Below are 24,037 nucleotides of genomic sequence, written 5' to 3' on the forward strand. Positions count from 1 at the left end.
TCCCCTAACCCTTCCTAAGACTGGATCCTCCTTATCACACAGGCATCGAATGTCCAAAGCCCAAATACTATTTTCTCAGAAAGGATTTCCAGACAGTCCCTCCTAAAGGTGTACTTACTCCCACCTCCAGGTTTTTACTCGACCCCATTTAATTTTATTAATTGTGTCTGGCATCCTCGGAACTCACTGTTGTGTCTATATATTCACAAATATCTCAAATAGAAGGCAAATCTTATATGGATTGAAACAGTGTGCGTCTTGTTTGGCACTGTATTACCATCCCATAGATTAAGAATCACTGTGAGTAAGTAGCTCTCCAAACTTTCATATGTCTTATAGTCTAGAATCCTAGATAATTTAATCTACTTCTCAAACATAATTTCCACAAATGCATCTCTCTTATGGTATATCTCTAGTATAGCAATCAGCAAACTAGGGTGTAGGCCATATTTGTCTAACCACCTATTTTGGTAGATAAAGTTTTATTGGAACTCAGCTTTGTGCATTAACTCACATATTGTCTAGGTTACGTTTGTGCTATAATGGCAGAAGTAAGTAGTTGTGACAGCGATCACATGTCTCCAAAGCCTACAATATTTATTATCTGGTCTTTTATAGAAAAAGTGGATCAACCCTTGTATGGACTCCTAGAGTGAACCATCAGGTCTCCAATCTAAACAGAAACATTCAGAGATGAAGTTTTTTCAATATCATTGACTCTCATGTATAAGATAAATATTTAAAGGAGAGCCTGGTTATTTCCTAATTGAAGCAAACTTTTCTCCACAAGAGTGTCAGCTTGAAAGTTAACCTGCTTCCCAAACAGATAAACTGCCATCAATAGAGTTGTTCACTGGTAGCACTTGGATCAATAATAATCGAACTATAAACTAAGTGGTGATTTAGAAGGTAAAGCTAAACCAACATGAAATCACATAAAAAGAGGATGAAATCATTATCAATGAACACTTGTTGCCTTCAGGCAATTGTGACATGAGCTAACACTCAGGATGCAGGGGGTCCAAGTACACCAGTTCTCTGGTACAAATCAGTCTGAAGGGAAGTGCATTATCACACCATAGGAGAGTAATTGTATGCTTTCAAAGGCTATGGCAATAAAATCCTACACAACCAAGTGTGGTGTTCTATAGGACAAAGTATACTGTAAGTACAGGGAAATGCTCTTCCATGAATATAAATACTAGGTGAGCTCTAGCTCCCTGGGGAATGTTGTCATTTTCCTCTGATATTATTTTGAACAAGAACAGGCCACAAGGATTGAGAGAGTCAAACAGTTGAGCATGTCAATCCCCACTGCAGTGCCCTAAATTAGAAGAAAAACAGGAACATGGGAGCCAGAATGGCTGCTCAGTAGAAACCTGCATCAATTACTCTAACCAGCAAAATACTGAAAAATGGCCTGGTCCCCCAGCCCTGAGGAATGGCAGGCATCATGGCTGCAGCAAGGGTTTCCCTTTTATTTATTAGCTGGAAACCATTTTGCTCTTGTTCTGTTCCAGTTTGTGGAATTTGTTGCAAGGGACAGTATCTTTCCCTTAAAATATTTTAATGGGATTTAATAGTTTTCCCATCATCCATTCACTTTGAAGTGAAATTCACTTTATTAATCTTTCCATGAGGTAAAGGCAAGAATAGGATAACAAATCAGAAACCAAGTCTTTGGGCAACGTTGTTCTAAAGATAGCAAATAGGGGATTATTCCTGGAATATCCCTTATTTCCCCTCTCTCTCACCCCAAAGGATTTCTACAGCAATGGTGCATTACTATGATAATGTCACAATTCTGTTTTCTAGTTGGTAATGATCCTCTTGAGAAAGGAAATGGTAATGTAGGCCCCTGAAGTGAGGTTTGGTAAAAATGGACAAGAAGCCATTCACACTGGGCTCCAGAGGAAAATGATTCTTGGGAAGGAGCAAAGAGATTAACATGATATGGACACAGTGGCTATTGAAGATCACACTCATTCAGGGACAACTGATTTTTTACCAGAAAATTACACTAGTCATAGACGTCAGTGTCTTCAACATGGGCATTCAGAAAAAAAGCATGTTTCCACTGGCCAGAAAAATGTGATGGGCTGTTCTACGCCATTGTGTGAAACATTGTAGGAAAAAAAAAAAAAATGAATTCATAGGATTCACAATTTATCTTTGGCTATGATACTTCGAAGACACCCATTTAGGTATTTATGAAATACAGTATTAAAATTATACAAACTTTGAGAACAAGCCAAGTTGCCTATAATAGGCATAATAGGTTTCAGTGATTTTATGGTTGACAAATGTCACCAAAACCCCCAAACAAACAGAAAAATCTGTTCTCTGGTATGTGCAGTTTCCTCATCTATAAAATTCAGATAACAATATTACCATTTTCCAGGGCCAGCTTCATGGACACTCAACCAGGGAAATTACACAGAGCCCTGTGGATGTGGAGTTGAGTACCTTGCAGTTGCCTTCTTGAAATTTTGAAGTATTTTATCTGAATTTATGTTTTATCATCTGAATTTGAGCTCAACAGGACAATGGGATGATGAGGTCCCACTTCCTAGGATGGGTCTTGGCCATCCATTTTTTCCTCCTCCATATGTGGAATCATGGGAGGGGGTTCTAGGTGCCTGTGAGGGTCTACACTTGCTCCCTGAGTATTCTCAGATTTATCAGATTGGGAAAGATACTGTGAAAGAAAGGAAGAAGTTCCTTTCCTGCTTTTTACATAGAAGGCTTGCATTTTCATTTAGTGCTAGATCCCATAAATTATGTGGATAGTCCTACCAATTGAATATAGCCTTATGAGGGTTAAAGGATGCAATACACATAACAACGGAAAATATTACCCAGCATGAAGTCAGTGCTCATTCAATGGTAGATCACATTATATTATTTATATTGCTTTTGTTTCTTCTGCCTAGAGTTCATCATGGGCAAACACATACGTGCATCTCATTTATCCTACTTTACTTTCTCAGAGATACTTTAACTCCTCTAAAAGTGAAATGAATGATGGGACCCTGTGATTTTGATGGAGGAGAATCCTCATTCTTAATAATGAGACCTTACCAGAAATGAGACAAAAAGCCTTGCATTTATTTCACACAAGATTCTCAACCAGCTGCCCTCTGTTAAAACCCTGGAAATTATCTCAGGAACACTCAACTTCTTCAAACCCTCATTCTTGTCCTGTCTCCTATGAAGCATTTTACAAAAGAAGCAATTCCCTTTGACAAATCAGAAAGGTCAGACAAGTACCCAAGAGGCCTGGGGAAACTGATGTTTCTATTGTTACAGGTTCAAATGATCAATGATAAGTTCTAGCAGTGAGGCACAGGGCTGTAAGAGCATCCCCAGGTCTCAGTGCCTCTTTGAATGCTGGGAGGGAAATCACAGTGTTGGCAGCTGTGTTTCCATTCAGACATTTTTCCTCTTCATCAAATGACAGTTTAGCTCTTACCACTAATAATGAGGACTCGGAGAAACTGCCCCAGGACTAAGAGCTAATTAGTAGAGTGCAGGTTCAACTGGACTTGAAAGTTCAGTTCTTTCCACCCTGAGATGTTGATCCTATGTTGCCATCATTGTTGGTTTTTCTTATTTTTCTGCTCTGAGTCATCTTTACTCTCTTTAAGGATCAGTGTGAAATTCCAGAGGCATTTTTTTTTATATAAAAAATAATACAGGAGTGGATATAGATTTCAATCCAGGTTGGGTAAGATATGAAACCTAAAACTTTGACATGTACAGAAAAAAACTGCACAAAAGTGATTTGTGCCTTAAGTGTCTCTTTTACCATTTGGGTAAAAGATAGATTAGACTGATTTGAAAGCACATTTCCTCATATTTAAATTTAGCCTTCTAACATAGTGGTATTTAGTAAGGAGTTCTTAAAAGCATATTTCTTTTTAGGAGATAGACAAATGTCCTTAACATGGTAATAAAGATATTTTCATCTGATCTACTGAGATTTCCCACTTTGTGGATATGGAATAATTTTCCTTATTAAGAAATCTATATTTATCCTCGCAGACTTCTCCCATGGCCCAAAGTTTCAAGTCATTAAACTTCTAATTATTACTTAATTCAGTAAATGTGCATTCATGCCACTATGTCTGGCCCTGTGCTGGACAGTGATGTCATGATGATATTTTGTGCATTTCCCAAACTGTAAAGGGTTTAGAGATTAGTTCTGGGGATGCACATACCAGCAAATAAAGCAATACAAATGCCATGAGAGCCATGAGAGATATGCAAAGTCCTAAGAGACCTTAGAATGGACAAATCTAGACCTGCCTGGATAGAAGTGAAGGCTTCATGAAGGTGGTAACCACAGAACTGCCACGGAAGAAGGACAGCAGGTGACTATGAATGGTACACAGTGCATTAAATAAGCCAGGACACCAACAGGGCGGTAAAGGATCCAGGGAACTGGGGCAACCACAACCTGTTGGCTACCAGTACTGAAGTACAATAGAAAGAAACAAGTGCAGCCTATTACCAAGAGAAACCTCACAAAGCACCAGACACAGGGACAGTGACTCAACAGTGACAAGGATAAACTGAACTGGGGCATTCTAATGTTACCCTCTTCTTAATTGTCTCTACGCCGCTTCAGAAATACCTAATTTATTCTCTGTGCATCCTAAAGGCCAAGTATCTTTCAGTCATAGAAACACACAGTGCCTCAGACTAGTTATGAACAAGAACGAGACACTAACATACCAAAGTATAGAGTCAAGGAAGTCTGTGTAGGTCAAGGTTTCAGAAAGACTACTTAAAGAAGCAGGATTTATTACTGGCTCAAGGTGGCTACTTTCTTGGGGACTATGGTCATAGTTTGAAAGTGGTGGGTGACATTCATTGAGCACAACACTTCTGTCATATTAGAGGAGGCATCAGGTGCAGTGGTGAGGAGCAGGGGCTTTAGAACAAGACACACTGAATTAGACAGACTAGGTTTTCCATATGACTCTCATTTTGAAAAAGGATAACGCATCCACCATATAAGACAGTAAAAGACACTGAACAAGGTAAATGCAGGCAAACTTCTTATCCTAGGCCTGACATGCAGGTAACACACGATGTTTGCTATTATTTTTTGGCTGTACTTACTAGTCATCTGTTAAGTCCATGCACTTCATATAATAATAGCAAAGGTTGCCAAAATTTTTTCATATATATGTCTTTATGGACTTGGTGGCATCCATTTTTGCTATATAAAGGAAGAGAGAGGTGCAGAAAAAAAATTGGAGAGGGGAAAGAATGAGGAAGTATCTTCATGTTCAATTCCATGCCTTAAAAAATTAACCATGATTTTCTTACCCCTTTGGATTTTTTACCAGGTATGGAAGAGCATGAGTAAACCAAGTCACACAAATGGAGCTGGGAAATTAACTCATCATTCATTAGGGAGATGGAATGTCTAGTTTTTTCCCCATTTCTGACCATCAGAATTACATGGATTTCATTATCAAAAGGATTTTCCTTGTCCATAGCAATAAGTGAATTGAGTAGTTTAGACATTCCAACTATTGACAGGCACACCTATGTCGTGCCTGTTTAATTTCGATTATCAATTTCTTCTCATGAAGAAATGATCATCCTTCTCCAGTGGGGGATGACTACCTCGGGCTTGATTGTATTTTCTTTATCTATCTTCCTTTGGGTTCTCCTTTTCTAAGGAGGAAACTATAGAACCATTTAAAGGAAATAAGAATGGCTTCCTGCCTACAACTTTGGTTTCTAATATTCTTGATTTTTATTATCCCTGGAACAGAGGAATAGCCCTGTTTATCGCTTTAGATTGCATCCTGCCTGCTCTTGTGGAGGACACCCATTTCATTCCGGACATCTCCTAGATTTCAGAACTAAATTTCATTCCATTGCCATTCATCCTCTGTCCAAGACTTTAGTTCATAATATCCTTTCTAATTTGGTATTTTTATGGTGGGTTCTTTTGCTCATTATGAGTGAAAAATATCCTGTGTCATCATTAAAACACAGACTGACGTAGATGACAAAAGAATACTCATTTAAAATCAGAAAAAAAAATTAAATTTACAAAGATTCAAACCTGCACTTAATCACTGAGCACTTGGCTTCCACAAGCCTTGGTTTCCCCATCAGTAACATGGTAATATTAAAAATGTGACCCACAGGCCAGTGGGAAGATCCTGAGTTCATAATCACTCAGATTTGGCTGCCGAGGACATGTTCTCCCTTACATTTTGCCTCCCTTTTGGAACACACATGAAGCTTGATCTTTTTCTACTGCAATATAACGTCAATCATTCAGGAAGACGGACACTTAGATTATTGAACTCCACCCCTCTTGTTTGTTCCCATCAAGACCCTCTCTTATTTTCCATTTCCTTACAGGCCCTTCCTGTAGCCACTGAGAACACTGCTGCTGACAGGGCTGGCATGGGCTTTGGAGATGACAATGACTTTATATACCGATATTAAATTTTCAGCTTTCCACTGAAATAGCTTCCTTTTAAGAAGGAAAGACATATGTTTTTTTTCTAAGATTCATTTCTCTAACTTCCTAATAAAAGTAAACTCTTTACCTTATTTTAAATCAACTCAGAGTTAAAAATCTATGTGCTTCTAATCATGGAAGCAGTGAAATAGCCAGAAAATGTACATCCCCTGGACTTATAATTTTCCTTTTATATCATTTTTATATACATTAGACAGCATGTAAAGAAAGTATGTCCAATAATATATTTATCATGTTACCAAACAGGAATGGAGAGATTTGACTGATAATATAAGCTTGGCTTGAACCTCATTGATAAAGTGACCAGGCCATTAAAAAGGTAAACTGAGGCCCAATAAAACAAGTTTATTTGAGCAAATAGTGGTTCATGAACCAAGCAGCTTGAATCCAGAATGGATTTAGGCACTCCGCTGAGGGAATAAAAGGGGAAACATTCTATAAAAGGAACATAGAAGGGTTGAGAGGGTAAGGGAGGAGACAGAGGGTTAGCAACGATGGTGGAATGTGATGGACATCATTATCCAAAATACATGTATGAAGACATGAATTGGTATGAGCATACTTTATATAAACCAGAGATATGAAAAGATTGTGCTCTATATGTGTAATAAGAATTGTAATGCATTCCACTGTCATTTATTTTTTTTTAAATCAATAAAAAAAATTTATCCTAAAAAAAAAGAAAGAAAGCATTTAATTGATCACTATTATATAGTAGCCTAGGCTGGTCTATTCCACTGAAAAGTCACTAGTTATATATATTGGTTGGATGATTCTAAAACCTTTGAACTTGTTATTTATTTATTTTTTTAGTGTAGACATTTACAGGAAATATTCGAAGTTAAGTGTTGGTTAGGTTTACAAATAAAGCAAGTTAAGATCACTTATGGGGCCTAATTGGCCTTGTGGTCTCAGGGATTCATCAGGCCCAGTCTCCATGTGGGTGTACTTTAAAATCTCCAAAATGTAAACCGTGCCTAACATTAACACTTAACTGAGTTCATCACCTTGCAAATCTGGTTATATACTAGAGTACATCAAGAAAGCTTCAAAAGGTAAATGGAAAGACAAAAAACAGTATTTTTGCTCCAAATTACAGCGCCTGAAATCTCAGCTGTTGAAAGAAGAGCAGGTGGCAGCTTGCCTGGCTCCAAGCAGGTGGTCAGAGGCTAGAGGGTAAGTCCAACAGAGCAGAGCAGACTGAACACAACCACATAAAGCAAGGAAAACACCCTGAAAAATGGACCAGAATCCAGTCTCCATATAGGGAATCCACAGATGGTATGAAACAAAACAAAACAAAAAGCCCATTCTGTTGATCTGAATGTTGAACTAGATTTGAAAAAAAAAAAAAAAAAGAAAAATATGGGACTCTTGTATGGATTTTAGAGACAGAGGAGTCCGAGGTCCAATTTCTCTAAGAGAAACAAGAAATGCAAAGGAATCGTCCAGTTGGTGAGATTTTCTACTGAATTTTTCTTGGGAATCCACAATATAAATCCCTAAAGCTGACATCCAGCACTTGAAATCCCGTTAAGTTCTCAGTAAATGCTCATGGAATAAGTAAAAGAGGAATGAGAAAGAGAGACACATAATATTCAGAAATACATATCCATCTTGCCCTTATGAAATTTTCCTTACTTCAATCAAAACCTGGCCAAATCAGACTTCATGGAAAATTCTTCATTTTGTCCCTCCATCTCATATTTTACAGAGAAAGGAATATATATTCTTTCAGAATATTAGGGATTAAAGGAAAAAATTCATCCTTCAGTTAATTTTCTTCCTTTTGGAATGACAAAAAGTTGTAGTGTGCATTTTTTTAAGAGAGAATTATATAAATAATAGGTCGAGATGAAGGGACAGATACAATTTATTATCTCACCGAGTTAATGACTTCATATATTGAACATATACTATATCCAATGTAGTTTTAGGTGAAACAAATCACACAGTGACAGATAGCAATGTGGAAATCTTAGGTTATACTGGTATATACATATATGTATATTTCCAAACCAGCACATTCTCTTTCCACAATATATCCAAACCATGTGCACTAATTGTATACATATAGTACTTTAAGCTGTGATTAATAAGGACATCTGAGTCTCCATACTGCCTCTCTTGCCTGATAGCGCACAATAGAATGTTAACAAATTGAAAAGGTATTAGTCTGTTTTTGAGATGTTCAGATAGGGAAATCTCACTCCTTTATTTAGCAATCTTTCCTAGAATTCAGCAATTTCATTTACATCTGCATATCTTGGGAGGACTTGTGCTTTCAACTGAAGTCTATTTTCTCTTCCTTTGCCATTTCTGCTGCTTCTTCCTTTGAGGGGACAAAGCCAACTGTTTCAGAAGCCGCTTAAGTATAATTTAACTCCTCAAGCTCACATTCTATCTACTCCTTAATTAGGTGCTCGAGCCCAATCTCTTTATCCCTTCTAAATTCCATATGAAGTGCAGATGTTAAAGTACCATCCTGAGCAGACTTTTCTATACTAGGTACTCACTGTGCACGGAGAAGTTAAACAAAAGATAACGTCTTTGCATCTCAGAGCCCAGGGATTATTTTAAAATCACAGAAACAGTGACATTAGCTAAAGCCATACAAGGAGAAGTTTGTTCTTCTGTCAATGACTGTTTTAACCTGTTCTCAAAAAAGGACAACCCCAGGAGTTGGGGAGGGATGGTACGGTAGTTCTAATTTTTAAATAATCATTAATTTTCTACTTCTCTGGACATCATGTATGGATCTGATGAGGACAAAACCACTGGCCTGTGACATATGTGTCATTTCAATTACCCAAAGAGCCAGGTATGAATCTCAAACTTGTTGACTCATCACACTATGCTTCAACAAACTGATTGAAACTGAAATACAAGTCTCCTAAGAGGAGGTCTACTCTTCTCTCCTCCTGGTGAACAAGCCCCTCTTTCTCACTATGGTCTGCATGAATGTGGTGACTTTCAAAGGCATAAAATAGAATGCACCAAGGGACCCACACAGACAGTAATTTTCATAGCCAGAAGTCTATACTCCTGCTGCAAAGCCCCTTATTTATGACTATTTTGTTTTAGTTCCTATTTATATTATATAAAATTGATATTAGAAAATCTGTGCATTTTAAAGAGAATATTTTCATTTTAGAACACTATTAAGCTTTTATTAAAATGATATCAGAGTCCCAAAAATAAATACAGAAGAACTCATGAAGTCACATATTTTCATCAGTTCTGAGTTAATATCAAGTATTTGTTCAAAATAATGCACCGTGGGGGAAAAGAACTCCAACTTGACCTTCAGATGGTCTCATAGAATGTCTTATTAGTAATGTTATTGAAGCAAAATCCAGTGTAACTCTGTGGTTTTGGAAGAGAGTTTATTATTGCCTAGGGTAATTGACCAGAGAAAATAGGAACACTCATTTCATAGGCATCTATTAAGCTACTGAAAAATACATTTTAAGAATATATGGCTATGGAGTCTTGCTCATGGTACAGTTTCCCAAAAGCACCTTTTCACTTGAGATGCTGGGAGAGAGTATCTATCATGATGGTCATCATCATTCCAGACTTGGCATATGTGCCACATTCTATTCTTAAAGAGGTAGATACTATGACTACCCCATTTTATAACTGAGAAAACCAAGAGTCGAAGTAACTTGCCCAAAGACACACAGCTTAGGGGTAAAGATAAGAACTGAACTCAAAGTTATTGGGCTCCAGACACTCCCTTGCTCTTGGCAAATGCGCTAAAGTGCCTCTCTTTACTGAGATTCCAATGCAGATGAATAGCGATACAGGAGAGAAATCATACAAGATTCATACAGCATATTGCCACTTTTCTACAATATCCTTGATTATTAACTTAGGAACTGCTTCTTTAGTAAATTTTTCTATTAAAATATTTCTGGATAAGGAATCACCAACATTTTGAACAGCAATGGTCCCCCTACATCTACCTGAGGAAGTGAAAGGATGGAAGGAAAGGATATTGAGTGATAATGAACTATCATTGAACTATGTGACAGCAACATTTTAAAGAGCCTCATTTTTTTTAGCAAATGAATAAAAAGCTTGAAAATATTTTACAAGGGTGAGGAAAAACAATCACTCATATTGTTGGTAGAAGTATAAATTTATACAACCTCTATGTAGCGCAACTTGACAATATCTTTTGATATTTATAATGTACTTTCTTTTGACCTAACAATTCCACTTACAGGGATTTATCCAATAGATATTCCTGTGTATATGTGCAAAGACTAATGATCAAAAAAGATACATTTTTCTTACTTTTTATAGCATTTTGCAAAAAGGTGAAAATTTTAATATACATCAATGGGGTGCTTATTTATTAAAATCTATTGCCACAAAATGGAATATTATATAATATTCTTTCATGGAATATTCCCTAAGACAGTTGAAGTGGGAAAAAAGTGGAGGGGTTTGTTAATATTTATGTCAAGAAGGAGGAGCAGAAGAACATGATTATAAATATATGTTATATACTTTGAATCTATCTGTAGAATTATGCAAGAAAAACTGGTAATTTTGTTGCCTCTCAAAAAGAGTGTTGCAGTACTAGCATTAAGAGCAGGTGGTAGAAATTTTACTACTTTGTCTTTTGTTCTGTATACAACTTTTACCTGTTTAAAAATAAAACCAATTGAAATTAATATTTATTAATAACCTACATCAGGCTTTGAGAAAAGTTGGAGGATAATCATCCAGTGTGAAGATGGAAATTTTAAAGAGTGATGCTCATAATTTGACAGACAGATAGATAACGCACTATTATGCATAGGATTTTACTTTGTGATTTCCCATCTCCACTAAAACTAAAAAGATAAGTGTCTGAGTCTTGGAATGGATAGCAATGGAGGTCTACAATTTCTTTCCAGGAAGACTCTCAAGAGTGAAGAACTTAGGCTTCTAGGTTGGTTTGCAGCAAGTATTTCTGAGTTAAAGGGATGAACTCAAGAATTTAGCTCTGAGAATCTCAGATAAAGCAAGCCTAAAGATGAAATCACATGTTCTGATAATATAGAGAGGTCAGAGAGAGAAAAAGAAAGAGAAGAAACCCCAAAGTCTGGTATAATAAATTGGAGCTCATGATGATATGCCTAAATAAAACTAGAGGCACACACGCACCGTTGACTTTGCCAAAACACTGGAGACAGAGTCTGCCCAAAACCTACAGGCAGAGGGTGAAAGACAGGAATGAGGCAAGCAGGCGCAGGAGGAGGAATGCCCAAGCCCCTCCAGCAGCCTCAGAGATACATGGATGTTGAGAGCCACAGCTGAAGGGGCCCCAGCAAACTTTCAGACTGCCAGCTGATGATTGGCTCACAGTGGCCCCAGCAACATCTAGCTAATTGGCTCCTCTGAGGCATTTGGTGGCCCGTACGGGGAAATATTCTCATACCTACATCTCTGAGGTGGTCCCTCTATGATGATGCAAAGCTATCAGAATTTATGCAAAGCAGATGGAATCACCCAAGTCTTCTCTGACACAATCAGCTCCACCATGGCACCTGAATATCTTAAGTCTGAATATTTTTAATGGCATTCTGTTTCTTTTCCCATTCATGTTTAAGAAGGAAAAAGGAGCCTTGTTGCAGAATGATCAGTTAGACTTCAGGGTCAAAGGGATTGGTGTGAGACGTGGGGTTTGTACATATCCCTAGATAATAAAGCATCTGCGTTCACTCCCTTTTTAGGGACATTAAGAATATGTCAATATTATGGAGGAGTTAGCCTTTGAGAGAAGGAAGAGCTGACAAAAGAGTGGGAAAATTGGTACTCATTAATATAGGTTTACTGTATTTATTCACACAATACCCACATTGAGTTAATATGAGCTTATTACATTCATTCATTCATTAATTCATTCATTCATACTATACATGACTTGAAACATATGAAGGGACTGGGAATAGTCACAGGGCAGGGTCACAATCACACAAGGTTAAAGCAACCATTGTCCATGCTTCCATTTCAGCAAACATCTGAGATCAACACAGACAGTGTTACCTGTTTCCAGTACTGCATGCCTCAGAGGTTACTGTCAGCCTCCTGTGACTGGAACCATGGGAAGAGGTGATTTCCTCCAGGAATTCTCTAGAAAGCATCCCTGTTTTTGTTAGCAGAGTTCCAGGTCAACCTGGAGTTCAATCTACCCTGATGGCTGCCAAATCTTGGTCTTTTGCATTTTAAAGATAAACTCTAAGCTAAAACCTTTTTTATTAAATATATTTAAGTACAGTCTTGGCTGATCACATGGAGAGTGTGAAAGTGACTGTATAAGGAAGTGTGGGTGGCACAGCAAAAGCAAGTCCTCCATTCAAACAAAGACCTTGCTTTGCCCACACTCTGACAGGTTTGATGATAGGAGCAAAGGAGGAATTCATGGTGTGTGATTCTTAAAGAATTTGGAAAGTAAGAAAAGGAAGATTTAGAGTAGTAATGATAAATATGCCTCAAAACTGCCCTGTGCTATGGCCAGTTGTTTTTTCCCATCTTAGGAGATCAGTTTTCTTTCTCATGCTCTTCTCTCCATTAAATACTGTCCCCAAATCCCTTGGAAGCAGCCATTTCCCAGAATAACACTGTTGGTAGATGAACAGAATAAAAGTAACTGATGTCATTCATTATTTTATCAGAGTTATTTTTCAAAGGACAGGTATCCTAAAATAGAGTTACTGAAAAGTTTACAAACTTACATTCAGACTTCACTTGGGCTTAATTCAGTATGTCCCTCCAAAGGGTGGAGGTAAAGCTATGTTTTAAAATGTGAGCAATGCACACTCTGATTTCTGTTGAAATGACAGCAGGAGACAAGGTTGAGGGGTGAGAAGAAAGCCCCTCCCTCTCAAATCCAGGCTGCAAATCCATCTTATTTGCTCTCTACTCACAGATAACAATCTGGTAAGTGCAAAGACTTACATCCCTATTACGGAGACATCTGAGTTTGTAGTACATAGACTGAGCTATGAATTCTAAGAGTCAATGAGAAGAGGGATTTAGAAGTTCTAATCACTTCTACCCATTTTCTCTGTTAATTTAGTCTTCTCAAAATATTCCACCCAAGTGACAGTAATGCCAGCAATGGAACAGAGAAGATAAGCAATTAAAAGGAAATGTCTTTGAAATTTTCCTTTTTTTTTTTAACCTTAAAGAGCCATGCTTGTTTGCATTCTTATGCATAATATATTAGTTTGGTTTCAATATAAGGTTTTATTCCAAGTCAACAATTAAAATTGACTTCAGGAAATATGTATCACATCTATTTCATGACTCCTCATAACCTTGGATACATTTTGATATATTTATGCACTAAAGGTCTTTGATCAGTTTGAAGGACTGAGATTGGTTTTTTCCTCTAATCAACCACTGTCCAACCAATGGAGACTACACCACTTCTCTGATGCTCTCAATAGAATTCACTTTCTTAGCATGTTAAATGTTTCTCATGAGATTTTTTTGTTTTTAAATGTGATTTCCAACATCTAATCTTGACTATCTACCCTGCATTCAAATCGGGTACAGTCTGAACTGTGGTCAAGTTTAGCTAACATATCTGTGCTGGCATATTTTCTTCTCAACGCTGTCTAGAAAATATTGTGTCAGGTTCAGGAAACCTGCTGTCATCTGTGTCACTGTCTCCCTAGGAGTGGGAATCCTGAAACTTATCTTTGATGACTTTCCATGGCTGATCACATGGAGAGTGTGGAAGTGACTGTATAAGGAAGTGTGGGTGGCACAGCAAAAGCAAGTCCTGTCATCTGATGAAATCACACCTGGGTCCTCTGTTCTCCAAGTCAGTCTCTGAAGCCAGAGAGGATGCACTGGGACTGTTCACCTTCATCTCAGCTTGACTCTGGTTTCCTTCTGAAACCCAGTGTAAAAGGAATGGATAAAGCTTTCCATAGAAATGCTATACAAATATATATATATATATATATATATATATATATATATATATATATATATATATATATATATTTTTTAAAGAAGCCAGGCACAAATGACTATGTTCTACATGAACTACCCACAAAAGGCCAATTTATAAAAATAAACCACATCAGTAGTTGACTAGGGCTAGGAGCAGGGGCTAACTACAAATGAGCACAACAGAAAATCAGAGGGGTGAGGGTGACATTCTAACACAGTTGTGGTTATGTTTGGACAACTCTGTACATGGTAGGCTTATGATGGGTGAATTTTGTGGTATAAAAACTGTACCTCAAAGCTGCAAAAAACAAAACAAAATCCTCCAAAAATAGAAAACTCAGAGTTTGCAGAGAAAGTATGTTTCAGTTAGGCTTTTAATGATCTAATTATCATGAGAAATTTCAGGCTAATTAGAAATATTTAAACACAGCAAAATAAGACAACGCTGAAAATAACCACAAGTAATGCCAACACATGCATAAGGCACTCTAGGAAAGGTTGCTTATACAGATTTTGAATTTTTTTCTTTGTCTTTTGTTAATTTATATGGAACATTTGCCCATAAAATAGAATTGGGCTTTCATAGTTTGTCATTCTGACAACAGATCTTCTACCAAAAAAGAACTTTGAACTAGCACCTGTGAAAGCTCGAATAGGATGGAATCAACAAGGTAAATGAGATATAGGAGTTGGAATATTTTCTTTTTTTTCCCTCTCTACTTTTGTTCTTGCAAAAGGACCACAGCAAAGAAAGAACAACAACAAAAATATGAGCTAATACTGACAATTCTGTGCACTACATGTCCACTTAAGATGATTTTTCTCTTCCTATGCACAATGAGACTACACTTCCCAGCTTCCTTTACAACAAATGAGAGCCAAGCCTGATAAATATAATGGGCAGAGGGATGTATGTCACTTCTGGGCAAAGCACTTACTCACATTGCATAGCTACCCAGGCTCTCTCTTTCCTAATGATTCAGCAGGGAATAAAAATCTCCAAGGTGGTGGACCCACCTCATGGAAGGATCCTGAATCCCTGAGTCACTTTTGAAGGAATCTACTTGTTAGAGTGTTACAGCTGCCTTAACAACTCTCTAACTGCTCTAAGACTTTCTGTCTTTTGTTGAGACATTGGGCTTTTGTAGTTGCTTGTTGCAGCAGATATTAAGAATGAGCCTGACTGCTGCACACTAACACTCAAGCATGTTCTTTACTTTTATCCTTGCCTGGTCTAGGCCTGTTCTTCCCTCATTCCTCTTTCCTGCTTATCTTCCTCTTCCCCTTTCTCACAACTCTGGTTAACATTCATTTCTGGGCAGAAGAAGAAATAACATGAATTCCAGGCTATATCTTACAGGAGCCTTCTTCAAGAACCAGGACATCTGAATGGCAGTCAGCAATTCCTCCTTATCAGTAGAGCATGTCTCAAGCCTTTGGTTCAAATATCACACCAAGGGCAGTTGTTTTGCCCACCCACATAAGAAACCCCCGGTAGCCCCATATGCCAGGAAGGAGATGTCAGAGTTGGCAGCCACTTCTGGGTCATGAACTCTGCTTTTATCACCTGAAGTTTTTAGTAGTGGAGAAGTGCATGTTGGTTGCTCTAAGACTTTCTGTTCACCCCAGGGGGTTATTTCCCAAAGACAACACATTACCATTTCAAGTCATTTTCCAGTCATTTCATTATCCATGGGCCCTTTTCTCCTTTTCTGCATGTAGATCAAATGCAAGAAAAGAAGAGAGGACCTACCCCAATTCAGAAAACCACATCCCAGTCATACTCAGCCCTTACCATCAGCCCAGCCCTCCATCTTGTCAATCCCAGTTCCCCCCAACTCCATTGTCAAAAAATAAAATAATTCAAAGAAAAAACAGCTCATAAAATAGTAAACAAAATAAAGTCAGTTTTTTTTTCTATTTTTTTTTTTTAAAGAACAAAATGAAACTTGAGGGAAAACTTACTGGAGTTACAGTTTATCCTGATACAGTCTAGATGGGGAAAAATAAATGAAAGATGAAATTGCATCCTTCAAGGTAACAGCTGCAGACATCCAAAAACAATCAGTCCACCCTTCCGGGGACAGACACACGCAAGAAATGTGGCCATTTTATATATACACAGTATGTACAAGTTTAAGGGTGGGTGTATATGTACAGTATATTATTTAGTAAAGTTGGATACATATATATATACACACACACACATATATATATATATACACATATGTATAGAGATATATACTGGTATACATATATATCCACAATAGACACCAAGCATGTTTTTTTTTCAAAAGTCTATTCATTTATAGAAATTCCAAACCTGCACTTTGAAATATTAATTTGTTAAACTTGGAAAATTAGGCAAAATTTCCCCCACCAAATGCAGATTATATTCTATTTCCCTCTACAATTTACATTCTTAAAATTTAACTTTAGAAGTAGCATGAATGCCATTTTGATTCTTCGTGTTCCAAAGAGACATCTCATCAGGCTGACACATTGTATCATTAAAAAAAAAAAATCAGTCCTTGAATTTTCTCAGTGCAGTATTTAACCCTTTCTCTTTATCTAAAAACAAATGCCCTCCACCCTCTCCTTAGATCCCAAATGCTACAGAAATTTGTAAAGGCAGACTTGCCATCACCCTTAGAGGCGAGGAAAGGGTTAACACCACCTGGTCATGTCCTGTCATAAAATGGCCACTTGCAAACAGCTAACCGCACAAACACCCATCCCAGATTTTAGAGAGGTGGGGTCACTGGGTACAGGGCAAGAGGAGTTGTAGGATATTGTCATAATCAATTTGGCTTTTCTGATCACTGCTGCTTCAAAGGCTTCCAGACCAACCCACTCACGAAGCCCATCTCTGTCTTCCGGCTTGAATGCCCAGGCAAAATCAGGGGCCTACAGCATTCAGGGGGAAGGCAGGGCAGGCTTGTGTGGAGGAGGTCCTGGGCACCTTTGACATCCTGCCTATTTCACTCTCTCCATCTTGAGGAGAGAAAATTCTTTAGTTTATTTATTTATTTTTTTAATGGGAAAGAAAGGGTTTTGAAAAAAGTCTAATTGTCCTGATAACCAGAAAGGAATTGCGTGCCAAGTGATCAGAGTGTTCATCATTTTATTAATCTCTACTTAAGAGTCACAGGCACACTCCATAAAAATTCCTGAGTAGAGTCAGTGGGTATTGGTCGGGGCTTGGGCAGAAATGGCTGGAGAAATAGCTCGTTGCCAGGTAACAGCTGTCAGACTGGACCAAAGTTTGGTTTATGCTGTTGGAAATTTCAGTGATAATTTGTGTGAAGCCAAACATTAAAAGGTAGAAATTAAATGATAGGAAAAAAGGCAGAATGGTACAGGGAAAAGGACCCTTGCCAACTGTGCTCTCCTGCTGGTGAAGGTTGACTCAGTACATTTTAGAGGAGTTATGGAGAGTAATGCCACCATTTAAATGTCACAACGGAACCTGTTCTAATCAAGCATGTGACAACGGAACCAGTGGCCTCCAGCAGGGAAGAGTGGAAACCAGGTGAAAATCCAGGTAGGAACAATTCACAATACCCAGTCATTCTGAGGGAGGAGGCGGGCAGCCTGTCTGTTCCCCAGAAGAACATCTCTTGAGAAAAATCTGGGTTTGGTTTCGTGCGGTTAGGTTTGTCATGTGTCGTCAACCGCAACAGAAAAGTGGGAGCAAACAGCCCTGGAGCAACCGGTACGATCACCAGACAGAGGAGGCCATGCCCCTGAGGGGACCAGGGAGAGGGAGGGCAGGCATGGGGAGCAGGTGGGACTTCAGCTATTGGCTGCACCTACCATCACCCAAAGCTGGAGCAAGGCCCCTCTCTAGAGTACTGAAGAGGGAGAGGAAACCCATGACTGGGCATGCTCAGGAGACAGGAGCCAAGGAGCGGGCCCCAAGTCACAAATCTAAGAAGTGGCTTTCTGCATTGGTTTCTGTGCAGCTGCATATTTTATTGTCAGTTAAGAATATTGTCTAGGGAGAAGTGCTGGGTTAGCCTCATCCCTCTAGGTCATCCAAATGGTTTCATGACATGTGAACTGTGCCTAAACCATGAGAGGACCTGGGTTTTCCACGACAGCAGTCAATTTGTTTAAGTCAACACAAGAATTATTTTGTTACTTAGCCTGAAGAATTAGTGGTTTGGGGAGAAGAATCTACTCTGGTCTCTCCTTCACAAGCTCAGAGGCTATGTTTGTGTTAGTAAGGATATATACTTTAATGAAAAAAATGAGCTGGGAGAATTGGCCCAGGATGGCCATTTCCTTTAGATCTATCTTTGGTAGCAGCCAGACTTAAGTCTCCTGAAAAAAATCCTGCCTGAGTCTTGGCATGACAGTTGAGGTGTGTGTTTATGTATGCATTTGGTTTTTTGTTGGTTTGTTTGTCTGTTTGTTTTGTTGTGTACATATGCAATGTCTATTTGTTTAGTTTTTTGTTGTTGTTTTATTTTAGCAAATGAAGAAAAATATCATTGTCCATATTGATGAGCTTTGGGCTGAGTGTGAAAGAGATGAATGTTTCTAAAAGTTGTATATTTTCAATAATGCATAAAACAGTAGTCAGCAAGGCTAGAGGGAGAATATCTGGAGAATTTCAATTCAGTTAACCAGACTGCCTCACACTGCCCAGAACCTCTACCATGGCAGAAGTGTTTCTGGCTCTCTGCTGAGGACTCTGAAGGCTGTACCTCCTGCAGGTTTCGTTTTTTCTATAGTGTGGCTCGATTAAATTGAGCACCGAGGGAAAAGGAGATCTCCCTCTAGCAGGTTACAAAGGTGACCATCATGAAAGCAGTTTGAAGTCATTAAGAACATCACATCATCGATCCACAATATTGACCTGTAGGGTTTACAGATAATCCATAATGATCTAGCAGTTTAGAGACAGGAGTTATAGTCCTAGCCACCAACTTTTGCCATAAGCTTTGAAAAGTCATATATTTCTTGCTTGTTTCACATCTGTAAAAGTCAATGTAAAAACATTTTTGTGATTTAGCTCACAAAATTATTAAGAGATTAAATTAAGACAAGGTCATTTAAACTTTCAACTATACTATAATAATGAAATATTGCTATTGTATTTTTTAATAATCAAGGAGAAAAATATGGTTGATCAGTAACCAACCTCACAACTTTTAAAAACATGTTGTGTAATGCAAGATATTCTTCCTCACACCTGCTATTATCACAAATGGCTGTTTTCAGAAAACAAAGCCCTTAGAAAAATCCTAGTCTCATTGGCATGTAGCGATAGGTTATCACAAAGGAACTAGGATTTTCTACCATGGACTTATATAGGCGAGCACTTTGAAATCGATAGTGATATCTGTGCATGTGCTATAAAACCAAGATATCTTAAATGTAATAAGAGAACAAAGTGGTCATTTGAAGTTTGGGGGATGGCTTGTGAATGCAAACTCTGCTTGGAGATGTTTTCTTCTATAATCAAGAAAAAAAGGAAATGTAAATTTGTAGCAGGAAGAAAGAAATATAAAGGTGTGTCCTTAGGAGACAGAATAGAAAAACCCTTGGTCAAAGCCTGATTATGAGAAGGTACATATTCACAAACACAAAAAATTGAAATCTAGCTTTCTTTTTTAAAATATTTTTTTAGTTGCCAACTGACCTTTACTTTATGTATTTATACGTGGTGCTGAGAATTGAACCCAGTGCCTTGTACATGCTAGGCAAGCACTCTACCACTGAGCCACAACCCCAGCCCTAAAATTTAGCTTTCTCATGTAAGGTTTGAAATAAAGTTAAACCCCGAACAGCAGTTGTGATGAACCATACCCTTCAGGGAAAAAGGAAATCATGACTGCTTTTGGAGGAACACAGTGCTCTGCTCTTTTGTCTAAGATATTTTAACTTTGGACAAGTTGGATGGTGTACTAAAAGAAGCCAAAAGGCCAAATTCTTTAAGAAAAGCACAGCTCCCAGACTTTGTTTATAGTTTAAAATAGAAAAATAATTTGCTTCTAGGAATACACATGGGTCTATGACTAATTCTGAGTATGTGTGTGCATGTGTGTGAGTGTGTAAGATTCTATCTCTTCCTTCAGTGCACATCCCCTTTTATCCCTCCCTTTGTCCTCTTTTTTTTCCTAAGTCTTGTCACAGTTGACTTTCTAATCTTTACAAAACAACATCTAATAAGGAAAAACAAGTTGTCTGTTTAACGGCACGGTATGCACTCCCCCAGGGTCCCACAGGGCTGATTCATCCTCATGGGCACATCCCTCTTTGACTTTGAACTAGAGGCAGAGGATAAAAATTGTCTTCATCTTCTTTTTCTATAGGCTCTGTAGGAAATTTTTCTGTCTGTTTTGTTTTGTGTTTTATCCCTTCTGCTGATTTCCAGAGTAGTAGGTGATTAAAGTTGCTGGTGGTTGGTTTTAGGTACTATATCCCTAAACTGGTCTATTTAAGGTGGGGAGATGGTGTACGGAAGGGAAGATGGGAGGGACAGGGGTATGCCAGCCCCTGTAGGCTGCTCAGTACTCTCTGTTCACAAGGCTGTTTGCTATGCGGGCCGCAGGCTTTGGGCCTTTGAAGGGTTGAATACCATCTTTTGATTTACCATGGTTGATGATCAGGAAGATTGAGAACTCAAGAACACACATGAAAAGATCCAGCAGAAGAGAAAAACAAAACCTAAAATAACCAAACACATACATACACACAAACTAAAGAAAACCAAGAAACACAGTGACAACGGAAATCAAATGAGGTTGAGCAAGAGAAAGGGCATAGTGTTGTAAAAGCTGCAAATGAGAAGGAAACAACAAAAAAAGACATAACTAAATAAGCCACTTCTCAAAACAGTCCTCTGTGTACTAGAGATTTTAGAATTACAGAGTAGGGATTTTGGAAATACGATGAGTTGACCTGACAGTGAATAGGACTGGTGTGGATTCAAAGTTCCACCTTCCCACCAGGCCTTCTTGAACTTGCCATGGTCTTAAATCTAGTACATTTGTCCCTCATGCCATCCCTGGACCTTTAACAAGCTGCTCCACTGAAATCTTTATAAAGGAGTTTGGTATCCAAACATATACTACACAGGCAAATAAATCCATTAGCTTGGAAAGTTTGGACCCAGTTATAACACTAACCCTGTCAGCACTGGGCATTGACTTTCTGCTAAATTGAAAGATCACAAAAAATGGTTGGTGAGTTGTTTCTTCCAAAACCCAAGGCCCCCATTCTCCACTAAAGATCCATTAAAATCCAGTAAAGAGAGTAAATAGCAGGAGAAAATGTGAGGCCATCGAAGAATTTTCATGGTACTCATTATAGGTAACTGTGGTCAAAAAATAGATCCTATCCCAAGAGAACTGAAGTCGTCATAATTTTTCAAATGTACTGTAAAATTGCTATTCGTTGTACAGTGGAATTTGTAGGTTATGATGGGAGGTCACAATCTTTTGCTAAAGGGCTGCTGAGAAGTAGTTAAGAGTGTTGGGAAGGAAAGAGAGGTTCAATATCAGGGGGCACATTTTCCTTCCACATGTCAGAGACTCTCAACTTTGGGAAACATATTTTCAATGAGACAAAACAAACATCTGACTTGTCTTTCTAGAAGAAAGAATCAGGAGACCTCATAATCTCTAGGGCTGTCAGAATTCTTAGTCTCAATAGTCTTCCGGAGCTGGGCATGATGTGCTTCTCACCCTGCTGATGTCCTTAGTCCTCTTAAACCCAAACTTTCATGCTGCCTCTTCTCCTGCCCCTTCTGTGCCCTTAGAATTGACTGTTTTGAGGGGTGACCAAGGAATTGGACTTAATGGGACTATGATTGATCAAAAGATGGACCAAAGTAGCGTGTTTTACACAAAGCTAAACGATTCCAAAAAACCAAGAACGGAAACTTAGAAAAACAAATAATCTAGTAAAGAAACCACCACTGTCAGAAACCAGAAATTGACATCAAAACCTCATGCAGAAACAAGGAGAAGGTTTTTGTTGCTGTTGGGTTTCATCCTTGGTCTATTAAACAAGAGGTGAGCAGCTTAACTTTCAAGAAACAAACAAAGAATTCAATCAAACCAATGAAAATCAGAAAAGAAAGGGAAGACAAGCCCAAACAGAGTAGCAGAGGGTCCTTCATACGATACCTAAGTTAACCATGAGCTTGACGCGGCCCCCATCGAGCTCCAGGCGCAGCGTGTCAGCAGAGTCCCTGGAGGTAGTAGCCACCAGGAGCCCGTAGGCCCGCTGGGACATGAAGCGGAAGGACACATCCTCAGCCTCAGTGTGCATGACCATGGGCATGATGACCTTCATGTACATGCTGCCGTCGTAGCTCAGGATGGACGCCTCTGCCAAAGAAGAATGGAGAAGGTTGTTAGCTTGAAGGATGCTACAGTCTCACATACGCCTTTGCATCCAGGCTGGGTAGAGAGGGTACCAAGTTTGTAGCCAGGGGACAAGTATTTGATCGACTTCTGTTGTTGCTACCTTTTAACTGTGTGACCTTGGGCAGAACACCTAAACTCTGAGGCTCTATTTCCTCATCTGAAAAGTGCATATGACAGTACCGGTACCTGCCCTAGGATGCTCACAGACTTGCCAAGAGCACCAAATTAAACACTGGATGTGAAGGTATTTTGCAAAAGGGAAAATGCACCCACAAACAGTAGTAATTGTTATGCTGGATGTCATAGATGAAACACAGATCTAAAAAGCAAAACTGTGAATCCCTGTAAGTATTTTCACTGAGAATAGGAGGAGAGCAGACATTTATAACCACTTGAGCAAGCAGATATTGGCCATAGAGCTTCTAGAAGGAGGAATAGGCAACAGCATCAGGCTGGTGCCTAGACCATCCCTCATGGCCAGGCACTGTAAGAGGTGCTCAGACCATTCAAAGAAGATTGAGAGAGCTAGACCTAGAGCAACAACAATAAAAAGCTAATGGCACCCATCAGAAACTCATTTTGCTTGTGTTCAAACAGAACTTCTATAAGGAAGAAAGGAAACACTTATATTTGATGCATCCTTCAGTACTAGCCTGTTGTTTAGAAGACCTCAACCTCCACCACTATACGTTATCTCAATGCTACAGTGGGGGTCTATTGTTACTGTTTTCAAACAAGAAAACCAAGACTCTCAGAAGGATAAGTTATTGTTCCAAAATCACACAACATGGATTGTGACACAACATACCTGATATCAAGTCTATTTTATAACCCATGATACTCAACGTGTAAAATTAAAATTTAATCATCCAATCAGCAAATATTTTCAGAGAACCAGGAAGCAACTATCATTTGCATTTCCATGAAGCCAGCTTGTCACTGGGCTCAGCATCTGGCACTAGGTTCTTTATTAAATATTTGCTGTCAGATAATTGCTACTTGCATGTGCTGTGTTAAAAACACAGGTGAAACAAAGTCCTTGTTCTAAAGGAAGACATATCATGTACAAATAACTTTATGAACATAAAAAATAGTTAAATGACAGAGGAAAGGTATAAAATGATGGTGATGGCATTCAAAGGAGAGTTTGAGCAAGTGTTGGGAGATGGGTGGC

General features: G+C 38.5%; 1 protein-coding gene across 9 annotated transcripts in view; it reads right to left on the reverse strand.

Annotated features, from left to right (window-relative positions):
• Nrxn3 (neurexin 3) overlaps positions 1 to 24,037 on the reverse strand; it is a 1,468,922-nt gene that overhangs the window by 913,987 nt on the left and 530,898 nt on the right. For 7 of the 9 annotated variants that reach the window (XM_076848056.2, XM_076848058.2, XM_076848051.2 and 4 more), the window contains 2 exons: positions 22,621 to 22,824; positions 16,445 to 16,471 (listed from right to left, as the gene is read on the reverse strand). In XM_076848056.2, the coding sequence (XP_076704171.1) occupies positions 16,445 to 16,471; positions 22,621 to 22,824 (231 nt within the window). The remainder of the gene's footprint in view (positions 1 to 16,444; positions 16,472 to 22,620; positions 22,825 to 24,037) is intronic. The other 2 variants (XM_076848054.2, XM_076848052.2) reach the window with 1 other exon arrangement.

This window comes from Callospermophilus lateralis, chromosome 3, assembly GCF_048772815.1.
Source record: "Callospermophilus lateralis isolate mCalLat2 chromosome 3, mCalLat2.hap1, whole genome shotgun sequence".
Lineage (NCBI taxonomy): Eukaryota > Metazoa > Chordata > Mammalia > Rodentia > Sciuridae > Callospermophilus > Callospermophilus lateralis.